The sequence below is a fragment of the Amia ocellicauda genome, chromosome 14 (genome assembly GCF_036373705.1).
Source record: "Amia ocellicauda isolate fAmiCal2 chromosome 14, fAmiCal2.hap1, whole genome shotgun sequence".
Lineage (NCBI taxonomy): Eukaryota > Metazoa > Chordata > Actinopteri > Amiiformes > Amiidae > Amia > Amia ocellicauda.
Genome location: NC_089863.1, coordinates 7515573 through 7529487, shown reverse-complemented (window position 1 = coordinate 7529487; position 13915 = coordinate 7515573). Strand labels below are relative to the sequence as shown.

Below are 13915 nucleotides of genomic sequence, written 5' to 3'. Positions count from 1 at the left end.
TGACACGTTACAGAAATTACTTTATTGCAGGTTAATCATACATTAGTATGAATTAGGACATGGATTTGCTTGGTCTCCTGTAGAGCACAGTCCCCAGCACAGCTATGCAGACCAGTCCCACAGCAATCACCACACCAGCCAGGACCACAACCTCAGCAGGTACACCTGCAAAGAAAGCAGAGGTCAGGCAGTTCAGTGACACCAACATAGCCAATGGTTTCAGCAAGAAGTGCCTTCTGAACCAACAAAGTATGATGCCACTGGTAGGTCCAATACCTGCAATCTTCTCATCACCCATTGAGGGAAGACTCTGCACTTCAGAACCCATCACAGGGAGGGAATCCCAGTTCTTCTCAAGCACAACCACAGTAACGGTTGCATCACCCTCCCATTCTTCAGCTGGAACATGGCGATGGTCAGGAACCTAAACACTGCAGAATACATACACTAGGGGGGGGGGGGGGGGGGGGTGAGGGGAGACAAATAAACCCCACTTACCCCCCTTGGATGCCAGGTCCCTCCTGTATCTCCTAAAATACCTGGATCTGGCACCCGGGACACAGCTGGAGTCACAGCAGCCACAGACCTGATCACTCCCATCCACAGAAATCCAGCTAGAGTAGGGGCACAGCAGTCAGCACAGACCCCTAGAGCCAACCCACAGGATACAGCACCATTGCCACTGCTCACCTGTTGCCCTCGGTGTAGCAAGCCTTGTTCACAGAGTCCACATTCTGGGAAGCAGGAATCACCTTCAGGTGGCAGGAGATGTAGATCTGAGAGAGAGGGACAAGCCTTCATTGAAGAGGAATTCTGCTCAGGTTCACAAGCACACCACTGAAAGCAGAGGAGGAAGGACCGGGGTTGTCAAGCTTGTGGAGAGCAGAGGCAAGGCGATGGGTGGAGGGCTTACGGAGCTGCTGGCGTTCGGAGAGAACCGGAAGGCATCCAGCATCATCTGGAGCGTGGTGTTGTCCTGAGGTCTTGGCATGAAGCGAGAGCTGGAGCCCGTCACCTTGGCATCAGTCAGGCACCTGAGGAGATGGGGACATGGGTCATCTGAAGCCCCAGTCCAGTAGGACAGTGACAGGAGATGTAGGGGCACATAGCTATAGATGGGATAATGGGGAAGACCAACCCATGGTTTCCAATGAAAGTATAACTGGGGGAAGAGGTCGGGTCAGAGTCCAGGGTGGCCACACAGCTGTCCACAAACAGAAGCAGGGGCATGTGGTCGGCCACGGTGAAGGAGGCCTGGAGGTTTAGGACGTCCCCCAGGAAGTACACATTGGACGGCCTCGCAGAACGCCAGTCATCTGGACAGGAACAGGGGAGGAACTGGTCAGAGGCATAGAAGAAGCAATATCCAAGAGCTTATAGGGAGAGGAACACCACTACCAGTCATGAGGGTCAGGGAGAAGTCCAGGACATCCTCAGCAGACTTGGTGGAGGTGTATGGGACCCAGGTGGGGTCCAGGGCATTGCTGCTCACATTGTGAAACCTGGGAAGGAAAGCAGAAGGAGGTCCCTGGGCATGCAGGAGTGGGCAGAGTTAGTTCAATACCCACAGCAGGCTGGACAAGACGGTCCTCACCTCGGATAGTGGCATTCAATATCGTAAGCGGCTGTGTCGGTTCTCACGATGGATGTGCCGCTGAGCATGCTCGGACTGTAGTCCAGGGAGAAACTGTACACTAGTTCATCTGCCACCATCTACAAATACAGCAGGTTTACATGTTGGCGAATAGTCGGCTTTGAAAAGCAGGCGATCAATACGAAGCAGTACTTACCGAAAGGTTACTAAGACAATCCTGCAGCTCCTCCTCGAAGAACAGGACCTGCGCCACGTCATCCTGCCGGGTAACCGCGCAGTCTCCCAGGCTAATATCCGAGGGCTGGATCAACTGGCCGGTACCGAACAGGTCTCTCTTCACCTGCACCTGGATGGTGCTCTCCCCGCACACTGCCGACACGGCCTGGGAATCCTGCTGCTTGTGCTTCGGGTACAGAGGAGAGTCAAACGCTACCATAGCTTGAGTTTTCATAGCAAACCGCCCTTTCCCGTGTTTTTCAACTCTAGCGGCATCGCAGAGAACAAGCAACACGAACACCCCAAAGCCGACACAACAAACAACTCCCATAGTGTACTATTTATGGTCAAAGCAAATCCACGATATATTTTCTATTCAGTCTGTCTGATTTTATACCCAGAAATACCTCGTCTCCTAATGATGTTCAGGTTCTCCGGTTGACGAGCACCAGAGATGTTCACGTTTTTTTGAAGTCGTGCGTTTCCACAGTTTCGGCCAGATGCTGTATGAGAGAATAACAGACAATCAATCAGCCGTCTAGTGGTTAAAGCAGTCTCATGTAAACGAGAGGTTCAATCAGGGGTCTCAAATCAGTGCTTGTAGGGCCGTGTTTATGCTGGTTTTCGTTGCAACAGAGTCCTCAATGACTTAATTGGTCTATTTTTTAATTAGCTAGATACAGTTAAACACTTATTCAGACCCCGGGATATTTTATTAGCAACTGTACCTTAAATCAAGTGCACTTTTAGACCCTCGACTGTAACATACCTTGCAATATACTGATATATAATTCAAATATGTCAAATTGAATCATTTATTAGACCAGTTAAGGAATGAAGTACTCGGGAGAAACGAAAACCAGCATACACATGGCCCTCCAGGAATTAAGTTTGAGACCCCTGCGGTGACTTGACTGTGGGGTCTTTAATCGACCCCCGTTCATTATTATGATGACCATTAATGGTGGCAAGCCTAGCACAGCAGCGTGACTCTCTTTGTGTAGTGTACGCTTGTGAAGTCGCATTCTGAATTTCTGTCTACCACTTCAGATTAAATGTAATAATGACAATGGACAGTTTCATCATTCATTCAATTTATATTTAGAAACCTTGATCTAAATATTGACAACAACTATGTAAAATGAATATTATTTTATTGAATGACAAAATACAGATGTGGGGATGTTATTTCTTATTCATCGTCTGTTACAGTAGAAGAGTAAAACGATAAGCGGTAAGAATATTATTAGTATTAGCAGTAGTAGTAGTAGTACAAACCTGCTACTGAAGAGAAGGTGTGCAACAGCCTTATTAATCGACTTGTAATTGGTTGTTCTACCCTGATGCTAATAATAATTAAAATAAGCAATGCATACGAATTAACATCCCCACATCTGGAAACGGGTCTTGGAGACAGTCAAACTCTAAAATAGCTTGTGATTTCTTTACCAACCGCCCTTTCCCTGATTTAGGAACTGTAGCCGCATTACAGAGAACAAGCAGCACTAACACTGCAAAGCAGAAACAGATAGCAAATCCCATTCTGCAATGCTTTCGGTCAAAGAACATAAGAAGAAAGAAGAACATAAGAAAGTTTACAAACGAGAGGAGGACATTCGACCCATCGTGCTCGTTTGGTGTCCGTTAAGAACTGAGACTTGAATCAAGTTCCTCACGTAGTCTTCTCTGTTCCAGGGTGAAAAGGGTCAGTTCCCTCAGTCTCTCAGTAGGACATTCCCTTCAGACCTGGCATAAGTCTGGTTGCTCTCCTCTGAACTGCCTCTAGAGCAGCGATATCTTTCTTGAAGTGTGGAGCCCAGAACTGTCCACAGTATCCAGATGAGCTCTAACTAGTGCATTGTACAGTCTGAACATTACTGCCCTTGTTCTCAATTCTACACTTTTGACAATATACCCTAACATCCTGTTTGCCTTTTTTTTATTGCTTCCCCACATTGTTTGGATGGAGAAAGACCTAGGAGTCTATGTGGACTCCTCATTTTCTCATGCGTTACTTCATCTAGTTGTATTCTTCCCATACTGTAATTACAGTGGACAGTTTTGTTACCTGCATGTATTAGCTTGCACTTGTCCACATTGAATTTCATCTGCCAGGTGTCGGCCCACAACTGAATATTATCTAAGTCCCTTTGAATAGCCTGTGCTGCCGCGATTGTATCTGCTGAGCCACAAATTTTAGTATCATCTGCAAATTTGACAAGTTTGCTAACTATCCCAGAGTCCAGATCATTAATGTAGATTAGAAAAAGCAAAGGCCCTAGTACTGTTCCCTGTGGAACTCCACTAACAACCTCACTCCAGTTAGAAACAACTCCTCTAATCGACACCCTCTGGTTCCTATATATCAACCAGTTCATAATTCATCTACTTACATTACCCTGAATGCCTACAGCTTCCAACAGAAGTGGAAGCAGTGAGAGGAATTACAAAAAGGATGTATCCTTAACAACTGCCTTGTTGGCTCGATAAATCTAAGTTGCTCGGTCTGCATACTATTATTAATACAAAACATGATACAATTTATATAAAACATTAATACCGGCTCTTCAAGAGCGAAGAGGAATGAGGAGTTCACGGTGAGGGGTCTGGGGGTCCTGTTCCCACCGCTGATGTAGGAGTTTCTAGGTCAATGCAAGTTTCCGGTTGTGATGCAGAAATTCATCAATAACATCAGCATACATTAGTTTGACGTCTTTATTTATGTACATATGCGTGAGCCCATAAAGTCTGTCTTCTGTCATAGTGGAACGCAGATATGTTTAGTAGTTTTAGCTCACTGAACATCACTTGTAATATGGGCACATTACAAACAACATAAGTCTCCATATCAGTAAGTATAGTATTAAGCCTTCTGCTCTAATATATCCACCCCATTGGCATAGCTGGTACTAGTGGGGTTATCCGGGGGCCACGGTTACAATCACATCCACACCTATTTGTTTCATATATCCAATGGCCTCCAGGCGGGAGTGTGACCGTTGTGTGTGACATAAATTGAACTCTGTGATCCATGAAGCTGATTGGGCTGTAATGTGCATAAACCAACGCTGATTGGCTACTGACCTTACAGCTTGGAATGTCTGGGCGCAAGAATGCGTTCCACCATTCAAGTCAATAGGAAAATGTGGTTTTCCGAACGATCATCAATCAATAACTATTGACCCTAGCGGTACATAAGTTCACAAGTTGTATTTGAAGCATATTATAAGTGTAACTTTATTTTATTGTGTACTCATCCAGTGTGACTTTTTACCTTTCTGAATGTGCACACATTTCTATTACCAACAAACCACTGTACTTTAAAGTAACTGATACATTAATATAACTAAGTTAACAAGGATATAATGGTAAATAACTACATTATTTTCTGGGTCCGTTATTGGAAAAGTTAACAAAAAGTTTGATTTTTTTTCTTTTTCTTGGGACAGTTGAAAGAAACTCACAAACCCCTGCAATTCTTTAAGTCGACTGCTAAATTAAAGTTAGCAAGTATATGAGTAAGTAAATAGCAAATAAATGTCTGAGTTTGTTATTGGAAAATTTAACCTAAACCCATTTGAGCACTATCGCTGTGTGACCTGTAGCAAGAAATCTGCAATTCCACAACTTCTTAGTCACCATTGTAACAGTAAATCTCAATATTTATCACCTGTGCTCTGTGTGAATGACTAGGTGAATGTATGCTTTTCATATAAAGGTAAAATACAGTTGTTCAAGAAAATACAAGGATGTGTAAATATACATATTTACTACTTGAATTTGAAGAATAACCTATGTGTTCAATTAAATCTGTTTTACTATCAGATTCTATTGCAGTAAAACCTGAAACAAATATAACCAGAATACATACTATTTTCCTTTCTGTGCCATTCCAGAATGGTTTCTGTATACATTTCTGTTTCTGTATCACAGTACATATTTTCTTTCTCTGCCATTTCTGCTTTCAGTTTAATTTTAACCATGATGCTTGGAATTCACACCCTGTCATTTCCTTTCCTCACTACCACCATCTCTCTAGCATTTTGTTTAACTTCATCATCAATTAAATGCTTCTGGTACCACCTTAAATAACCTAATAGTCCCTATCAAAACTTCACAAAAACTCCCATCCAATTTGTTTTCCAACCTGTGCACCTGTGTGATGGTAATAGCATGTCATATCAAAATAATGATCAATTGGATATTTGTTATTGAACTATTTTACAGTATTCTAAAAAGTCAGGTTGTTGATAGACTATTAAAACGAAATAAATCCAATATGAAATAGAAACATATTTAAACCCTACATTACACCTAGAACACCTGTAGTCACTGAAGAACATAAACATCATAGAACATACAATATCAGAACAGAACGTAAATAAAACGGTGTTTTCTCTTTGTCAAGATATTCATATGTTACTTAAATAAAACTACGTTACCACAATATAAAATAGAAACATTTGTTTTCCATTGCAATACACATAACCCAGTAAACTGTTCTCTATGTAGAACAAATACCGGGGCTTCATTCATATAGTAACGGAAGAAGATAACTGATTAAGTGAAAATGGAAAAGGTATATTCTCCTCTTATTACAGATGTCTAGTGTTCTTTTCGTACATTTTCGCTGCTATACCGATCGTCAAAGTATTAAAAACCTCTCCATCGCACTGCAAAACAGAAAGCTCCAAAACAGTCACCGTAACTTCAGGCAATAACTGCGCAACAGCGCCAAAAAGCGTAGCGGCATCACTGAGTATTACACCCGTAGTGTTTTAGCTCTATAGAGAATGAACTGGAAAGCGTTAATAAAGTCACTGAAGCTTACCGACAGGAATAAACTGAACATTAATGATACTGCTGAGGGAAAAGATTGATACAATATTATATCATACACATACATAAAGACATATGTTCCTTTCTTTTGACTATTATAAATATAGGTGTTAATTGAATTATTGTCAAATGAATGTAATGACACTGAACACTTCATACCGCTAAAGGGGATTTGTTTTGAATGCAACTAGTAGGTGAAGTGGTGATTAAAAATCCACATTGCGACATTACACACGTCAATGTATAACTTGCTCATGATACGTTCTTCTGCAAGTAGAAGTAATCAACTACTTACACTTGTTTCTCAGGGTAAAAACTGTGGTAAAAATGCCTTCCATACCACGTGCCAATCTCTTCCTACGCAGAAGCGCAACTCCATTAGGAGGGGAGGGCTTTCTGCTATAAAATCACACAGCTCATCCCGAAAGAGAATCGTGGTTTTGATTTGAGAAAAGATGGAAGTGTCTGGGTGTGTCGGCTTTGGGGTGTTAGTGTTGCTTGTTCTCTGCGATGCCGCTAGAGTTGAAAAACACGGGAAAGGGCGGTTTGCTATGAAAACTCAAGCTATGGTAGCGTTTGACTCTCCTCTGTACCCGAAGCACAAGCAGCAGGATTCCCAGGCCGTGTCGGCAGTGTGCGGGGAGAGCACCATCCAGGTGCAGGTGAAGAGAGACCTGTTCGGTACCGGCCAGTTGATCCAGCCCTCGGATATTAGCCTGGGAGACTGCGCGGTTACCCGGCAGGATGACGTGGCGCAGGTCCTGTTCTTCGAGGAGGAGCTGCAGGATTGTCTTAGTAACCTTTCGGTAAGTACTGCTTCGTATTGATCGCCTGCTTTTCAAAGCCGACTATTCGCCAACATGTAAACCTGCTGTATTTGTAGATGGTGGCAGATGAACTAGTGTACAGTTTCTCCCTGGACTACAGTCCGAGCATGCTCAGCGGCACATCCATCGTGAGAACCGACACAGCCGCTTACGATATTGAATGCCACTATCCGAGGTGAGGACCGTCTTGTCCAGCCTGCTGTGGGTATTGAACTAACTCTGCCCACTCCTGCATGCCCAGGGACCTCCTTCTGCTTTCCTTCCCAGGTTTCACAATGTGAGCAGCAATGCCCTGGACCCCACCTGGGTCCCATACACCTCCACCAAGTCTGCTGAGGATGTCCTGGACTTCTCCCTGACCCTCATGACTGGTAGCTGTGTTCCTCTCCCTATAAGCTCTTGGATATTGCTTCTTCTATGCCTCTGACCAGTTCCTCCCCTGTTCCTGTCCAGATGACTGGCGTTCTGCGAGGCCGTCCAATGTGTATTTCCTGGGGGACGTCCTAAACCTCCAGGCCTCCTTCACAGTGGCCGACCACATGCCCCTGCTTCTGTTTGTGGACAGCTGTGTGGCCACCCTGGACTCTGACCCGACCTCTTCCCCCAGTTATACTTTCATTGGAAACCATGGGTTGGTCTTCCCCATTATCCCATCTATAGCTATGTGCCCCTACATCTCCTGTCACTGTCCTACTGGACTGGGGCTTCAGATGATCCATGTCCCCATCTCCTCAGGTGCCTGACTGATGCCAAGGTGACGGGCTCCAGCTCTCGCTTCATGCCAAGACCTCAGGACAACACCACGCTCCAGATGATGCTGGATGCCTTCCGGTTCTCTCCGAACGCCAGCAGCTCCGTAAGCCCTCCACCCATCGCCTTGCCTCTGCTCTCCACAAGCTTGACAACCCCGGTCCTTCCTCCTCTGCTTTCAGTGGTGTGCTTGTGAACCTGAGCAGAATTCCTCTTCAATGAAGGCTTGTCCCTCTCTCTCAGATCTACATCTCCTGCCACCTGAAGGTGATTCCTGCTTCCCAGAATGTGGACTCTGTGAACAAGGCTTGCTACACCGAGGGCAACAGGTGAGCAGTGGCAATGGTGCTGTATCCTGTGGGTTGGCTCTAGGGGTCTGTGCTGACTGCTGTGCCCCTACTCTAGCTGGATTTCTGTGGATGGGAGTGATCAGGTCTGTGGCTGCTGTGACTCCAGCTGTGTCCCAGGTGCCAGATCCAGGTATTTTAGGAGATACAGGAGGGACCTGGCATCCAGGGGGGGTAAGTGGGGTTTATTTGTCTCCCCTCACCCCCCCCCCCCCCCCCCCCCCTAGTGTATGTATTCTGCAGTGTTTAGGTTCCTGACCATCGCCATGTTCCAGCTGAAGAATGGGAGGGTGATGCAACCGTTACTGTGGTTGTGCTTGAGAAGAACTGGGATTCCCTCCCTGTGATGGGTTCTGAAGTGCAGAGTCTTCCCTCAATGGGTGATGAGAAGATTGCAGGTATTGGACCTACCAGTGGCATCATACTTTGTTGGTTCAGAAGGCACTTCTTGCTGAAACCATTGGCTATGTTGGTGTCACTGAACTGCCTGACCTCTGCTTTCTTTGCAGGTGTACCTGCTGAGGTTGTGGTCCTGGCTGGTGTGGTGATTGCTGTGGGACTGGTCTGCATAGCTGTGCTGGGGACTGTGCTCTACAGGAGACCAAGCAAATCCATGTCCTAATTCATACTAATGTATGATTAACCTGCAATAAAGTAATTTCTGTAACGTGTCATTGAAGTGTAGTTTTCCACAATCTGGGTGAATGGAGGAAATGTAGCTAAACATGTAATAGCTGTAGGTTCCCCCCTCAATGTGCTTAGCTGCTTTGTTGGTGCTGCTCAATATGGGGCTCTGTATGGAAATGGGTAAGGCTCCTTCTGTATGGGAGGGGATACAACTTTATTACTATTGGCATTGCTTTTCCCAGCTGCATCAATTTCAGGGCCTTGTTTCAGAAGATTAAGTTCAGCCTCATTAATCGTGGGCTTCGAGTATTTTGCAATATTTGGTCTGTCCTTATTTATGGTCGGTCTCTCTGTACTGTGTAAGACCATAAGCAGGAGGTGGGTTTCTTCTGGGTTTTCTGTCAATATATAGGATTGTAACCACAGGAAGTAGCATTAGAATTGGTAATATGCAGATTGGTTGGATTAGGTATGTTCATATTTTTATAATCCTAGTGTTTATAGGAGTAAATAAGTTACTAGTAGTAGAATCTGTATAGTAGTTGATGTAAATATTAAATGCATCATTAGGAATACTAAACTTCATAGGTCAGTTTAAATGTACGAATGGAAGGTAGCAGAGGTGTTTGTATAATACAGTTTTGTAAAGGGAATCCGTATCGTAAAGATGGTCTTAAGAGCATGTTTAAATTGTGGTTAAAGCACACGATATGCTATAGGGGGGTGGAGGGTAATTATGAGACTTAATTTTTACAAATGTGAGTGAAGCTTTAATGAGAAAATGATGAATGTTGTGACTGTTCATCCAATCAAAAGGTGCAAAGTTTGTAGGCTGTCCTTCTGGAGGGAGGAGGTCATCATGGAAGCTGATGTCGTCCTGTTACAGCATACAAATTGCACAATCTTGTGGTTTTCTTTAACAATGGACAAGGAGGTAACATCTTCAGCTTTGAGAGAAGGAATTGGAAGTCCACAAATGGACAAACCTATGGGCTGTACAAGCGTGGGTCACTTCTCTTATCATGGAAAGACATACAAAAATAAAGTTTACAAATGAGAGGAGGCCATTCGACCCATCGTGCTCGTTTGGTGTCCGTTAAGAACTGAGACTTGAATCAAGTTCCTCACGTAGTCTTCTCTGTTCCAGGGTGAAAAGGGTCAGTTCCCTCAGTCTCTCAGTAGGACATTCCCTTCAGACCTGGCATAAGTCTGGTTGCTCTCCTCTGAACTGCCTCTAGAGCAGCGATATCTTTCTTGAAGTGTGGAGCCCAGAACTGTCCACAGTATCCAGATGAGCTCTAACTAGTGCATTGTACAGTCTGAACATTACTGCCCTTGTTCTCAATTCTACACTTTTGACAATATACCCTAACATCCTGTTTGCCTTTTTTTATTGCTTCCCCACATTGTTTGGATGGAGAAAATCCTAGGAGTCTATGTGGACTCCTCATTTTCTCATGCGTTACTTCATCTAGTTGTATTCCTCCCATACTGTAATTACAGTGGACATTTTTGTTACCTGCATGTATTACCTTGCACTTGTCCACATTGAATTTCATCTGCCTGGTGTCGGCCCACAACTGAATATTATCTAAGTCCCTTTGAATAGCCTGTGCTGCCGCGATTGTATCTGCTGAGCCACGAATTTTAGTATCATCTGCAAATTTGACAAGTTTGCTAACTATCCCAGAGTCCAGATCATTAATGTAGATTAGAAAAAGCAAAGGCCCTAGTACTGTTCCCTGTGGAACTCCACTAACAACCTCACTCCAGTTAGAAACAACTCCTCTAATCGACACCCTCTGGTTCCTATATATCAACCAGTTCATAATTCATCTACTTACATTACCCTGAATGCCTACAGCTTCCAACAGAAGTGGAAGCAGTGAGAGGAATTACAAAAAGGATGTATCCTTAACAACTGCCTTGTTGGCTCGATAAATCTAAGTTGCTCGGTCTGCATACTATTATTAATACAAAACATGATACAATTTATATAAAACATTAATACCGGCTCTTCAAGAGCAAAGAGGAATGAGGAGTTCACGGTGAGGGGTCTGGGGGTCCTGTTCCCACCGCTGATGTAGGAGTTTCTAGGTCAATGCAAGTTTCCGGTTGTGATGCAGAAATTCATCAATAACATCAGCATACATTAGTTTGACGTCTTTATTTATGTACATATGCGTGAGCCCATAAAGTCTGTCTTCTGTCATAGTGGAACGCAGATATGTTTAGTAGTTTTAGCTCACTGAACATCACTTGTAATATGGGCACATTACAAACAACATAAGTCTCCATATCAGTAAGTATAGTATTAAGCCTTCTGCTCTAATATATCCACCCCATTGGCATAGCTGGTACTAGTGGGGTTATCCGGGGGCCACGGTTACAATCACATCCACACCTATTTGTTTCATATATCCAATGGCCTCCAGGCGGGAGTGTGACCGTTGTGTGTGACATAAATTGAACTCTGGGATCCATGAAGCTGATTGGGCTGTAATGTGCATAAACCAACGCTGATTGGCTACTGACCTTACAGCTTGGAATGTCTGGGTGCAAGAATGCGTTCCACCATTCAAGTCAATAGGAAAATGTGGTTTTCCGAACGATCATCAATCAATAACTATTGACCCTAGCGGTACACAAGTTCACAAGTTGTATTTGAAGCATATTATAAGTGTAACTTTATTTTATTGTGTACTCATCCAGTGTGACTTTTTACCTTTCTGAATGTGCACACATTTCTATTACCAACAAACCACTGTACTTTAAAGTAACTGATACATTAATATAACTAAGTTAACAAGGATATAATGGTAAATAACTACATTATTTTCTGGGTCCGTTATTGGAAAAGTTAACAAAAAGTTTGATTTTTTTTCTTTTTCTTGGGACAGTTGAAAGAAACTCACAAACCCCGGCAATTCTTTAAGTCGACTGCTAAATTAAAGTTAGCAAGTATATGAGTAAGTAAATAGCAAATAAATGTCTGAGTTTGTTATTGGAAAATTTAACCTAAACCCATTTGAGCACTATCGCTGTGTGACCTGTAGCAAGAAATCTGCAATTCCACAACTTCTTAGTCACCATTGTAACAGTAAATCTCAATATTTATCACCTGTGCTCTGTGTGAATGACTAGGTGAATGTATGCTTTTCATATAAAGGTAAAATACAGTTGTTCAAGAAAATACAAGGATGTGTAAATATACATATTTACTACTTGAATTTGAAGAATAACCTATGTGTTCAATTAAATCTGTTTTACTATCAGATTCTATTGCAGTAAAACCTGAAACAAATATAACCAGAATACATACTATTTTCCTTTCTGTGCCATTCCAGAATGGTTTCTGTATACATTTCTGTTTCTGTATCACAGTACATATTTTCTTTCTCTGCCATTTCTGCTTTCAGATTAATTTTAACCATGATGCTTGGAATTCACACCCTGTCATTTCCTTTCCTCACTACCACCATCTCTCTAGCATTTTGTTTAACTTCATCATCAATTAAATGCTTCTGGTACCACCTTAAATAACCTAATAGTCCCTATCAAAACTTCACAAAAACTCCCATCCAATTTGTTTTCCAACCTGTGCACCTGTGTGATGGTAATAGCATGTCATATCAAAATAATGATCAATTGGATATTTGTTATTGAACTATTTTACAGTATTCTAAAAAGTCAGGTTGTTGATAGACTATTAAAACGAAATAAATCCAATATGAAATAGAAACATATTTAAACCCTACATTACACCTAGAACACCTGTAGTCACTGAAGAACATAAACATCATAGAACATACAATATCAGAACAGAACGTAAATAAAACGGTGTTTTCTCTTTGTCAAGATATTCATATGTTACTTAAATAAAACTACGTTACCACAATATAAAATAGAAACATTTGTTTTCCATTGCAATACACATAACCCAGTAAACTGTTCTCTATGTAGAACAAATACCGGGGCTTCATTCATATAGTAACGGAAGAAGATAACTGATTAAGTGAAAATGGAAAAGGTATATTCTCCTCTTATTACAGATGTCTAGTGTTCTTTTCGTACATTGTCGCTGCTATACCGATCGTCAAAGTATTAAAAACCTCTCCATCGCACTGCAAAACAGAAAGCTCCAAAACAGTCACCGTAACTTCAGGCAATAACTGCGCAACAGCGCCAAAAAGCGTAGCGGCATCACTGAGTATTACACCCGTAGTGTTTTAGCTCTATAGAGAATGAACTGGAAAGCGTTAATAAAGTCACTGAAGCTTACCGACAGGAATAAACTGAACATTAATGATACTGCTGAGGGAAAAGATTGATACAATATTATATCATACACATACATAAAGACATATGTTCCTTTCTTTTGACTATTATAAATATAGGTGTTAATTGAATTATTGTCAAATGAATGTAATGACACTGAACACTTCATACCGCTAAAGGGGATTTGTTTTGAATGCAACTAGTAGGTGAAGTGGTGATTAAAAATCCACATTGCGACATTACACACGTCAATGTATAACTTGCTCATGATACGTTCTTCTGCAAGTAGAAGTAATCAACTACTTACACTTGTTTCTCAGGGTAAAAACTGTGGTAAAAATGCCTTCCATACCACGTGCCAATCTCTTCCTACGCAGAAGCGCAACTCCATTAGGAGGGGAGGGCTTTCTGCTATAAAATCACACAGCTCATCCCGA

At 42.6% G+C, this 13915-nt stretch overlaps 2 protein-coding genes across 5 annotated transcripts; one reads left to right on the top strand and one right to left on the bottom strand.

Moving 5' to 3' along the window:
• Positions 1-2169, bottom strand: LOC136768510 (zona pellucida sperm-binding protein 3). 3 transcript variants are annotated; one of them, XR_010821987.1, is made up of 9 exons: positions 1791-2169; positions 1595-1713; positions 1399-1502; positions 1139-1316; positions 914-1034; positions 691-776; positions 499-614; positions 277-431; positions 1-165 (listed from the first exon to the last, which is right to left on the bottom strand). XR_010821987.1 is itself a non-coding variant. In XM_066722744.1 (9 exons), exons 1-9 carry the CDS (start codon positions 2139-2141, stop codon positions 53-55), a joined length of 1311 nt encoding a protein of 436 aa, XP_066578841.1. In that variant the 5' UTR covers positions 2142-2169; the 3' UTR covers positions 1-52. The 3 variants fall into 3 exon arrangements, 2 of the variants coding, with proteins under 2 accessions (XP_066578841.1, XP_066578842.1); XM_066722744.1 differs by having other exon boundaries at positions 277-399; XM_066722745.1 differs by lacking the exon at positions 277-431.
• Positions 2170-7074: 4905 nt separating this feature from the next.
• LOC136768509 (zona pellucida sperm-binding protein 3-like) lies at positions 7075-9247 on the top strand. 2 transcript variants are annotated; one of them, XR_010821986.1, is made up of 9 exons: positions 7075-7455; positions 7533-7651; positions 7744-7847; positions 7930-8107; positions 8212-8332; positions 8470-8555; positions 8632-8747; positions 8817-8971; positions 9083-9247. XR_010821986.1 is itself a non-coding variant. In XM_066722743.1 (9 exons), the coding sequence occupies exons 1-9, from the start codon at positions 7105-7107 to the stop codon at positions 9193-9195; spliced, it is 1311 nt and encodes a 436-aa protein (XP_066578840.1). In that variant the 5' UTR covers positions 7075-7104; the 3' UTR covers positions 9196-9247. The 2 variants fall into 2 exon arrangements, 1 of the variants encoding a protein (XP_066578840.1); XM_066722743.1 differs by having other exon boundaries at positions 8849-8971.
• The last annotated feature ends 4668 nt before the right edge of the window (positions 9248-13915 follow it).

Excerpts from the sequence above, each read along its gene's own strand:
- LOC136768509 (XM_066722743.1), top strand. The coding sequence starts at position 7,105 with ATGGAAGTGTCTGGGTGTGTCGGCTTTGGGGTGTTAGTGTTGCTTGTT. Across the intron at positions 7,456-7,532 it reads ATTGTCTTAGTAACCTTTCG|ATGGTGGCAGATGAACTAGT; the intron begins GTAAGTACTGCT and ends CTGTATTTGTAG. Across the intron at positions 8,333-8,469 it reads CTCCGAACGCCAGCAGCTCC|ATCTACATCTCCTGCCACCT; the intron begins GTAAGCCCTCCA and ends CCTCTCTCTCAG.
- LOC136768510 (XM_066722744.1), bottom strand. The coding sequence starts at position 2,141 with ATGGGAGTTGTTTGTTGTGTCGGCTTTGGGGTGTTCGTGTTGCTTGTT. Across the intron at positions 1,317-1,398 it reads CTCCCTGACCCTCATGACTG|ATGACTGGCGTTCTGCGAGG; the intron begins GTAGTGGTGTTC and ends GTTCCTGTCCAG. Across the intron at positions 400-498 it reads GGACCTGGCATCCAAGGGGG|CTGAAGAATGGGAGGGTGAT; the intron begins GTAAGTGGGGTT and ends GCCATGTTCCAG.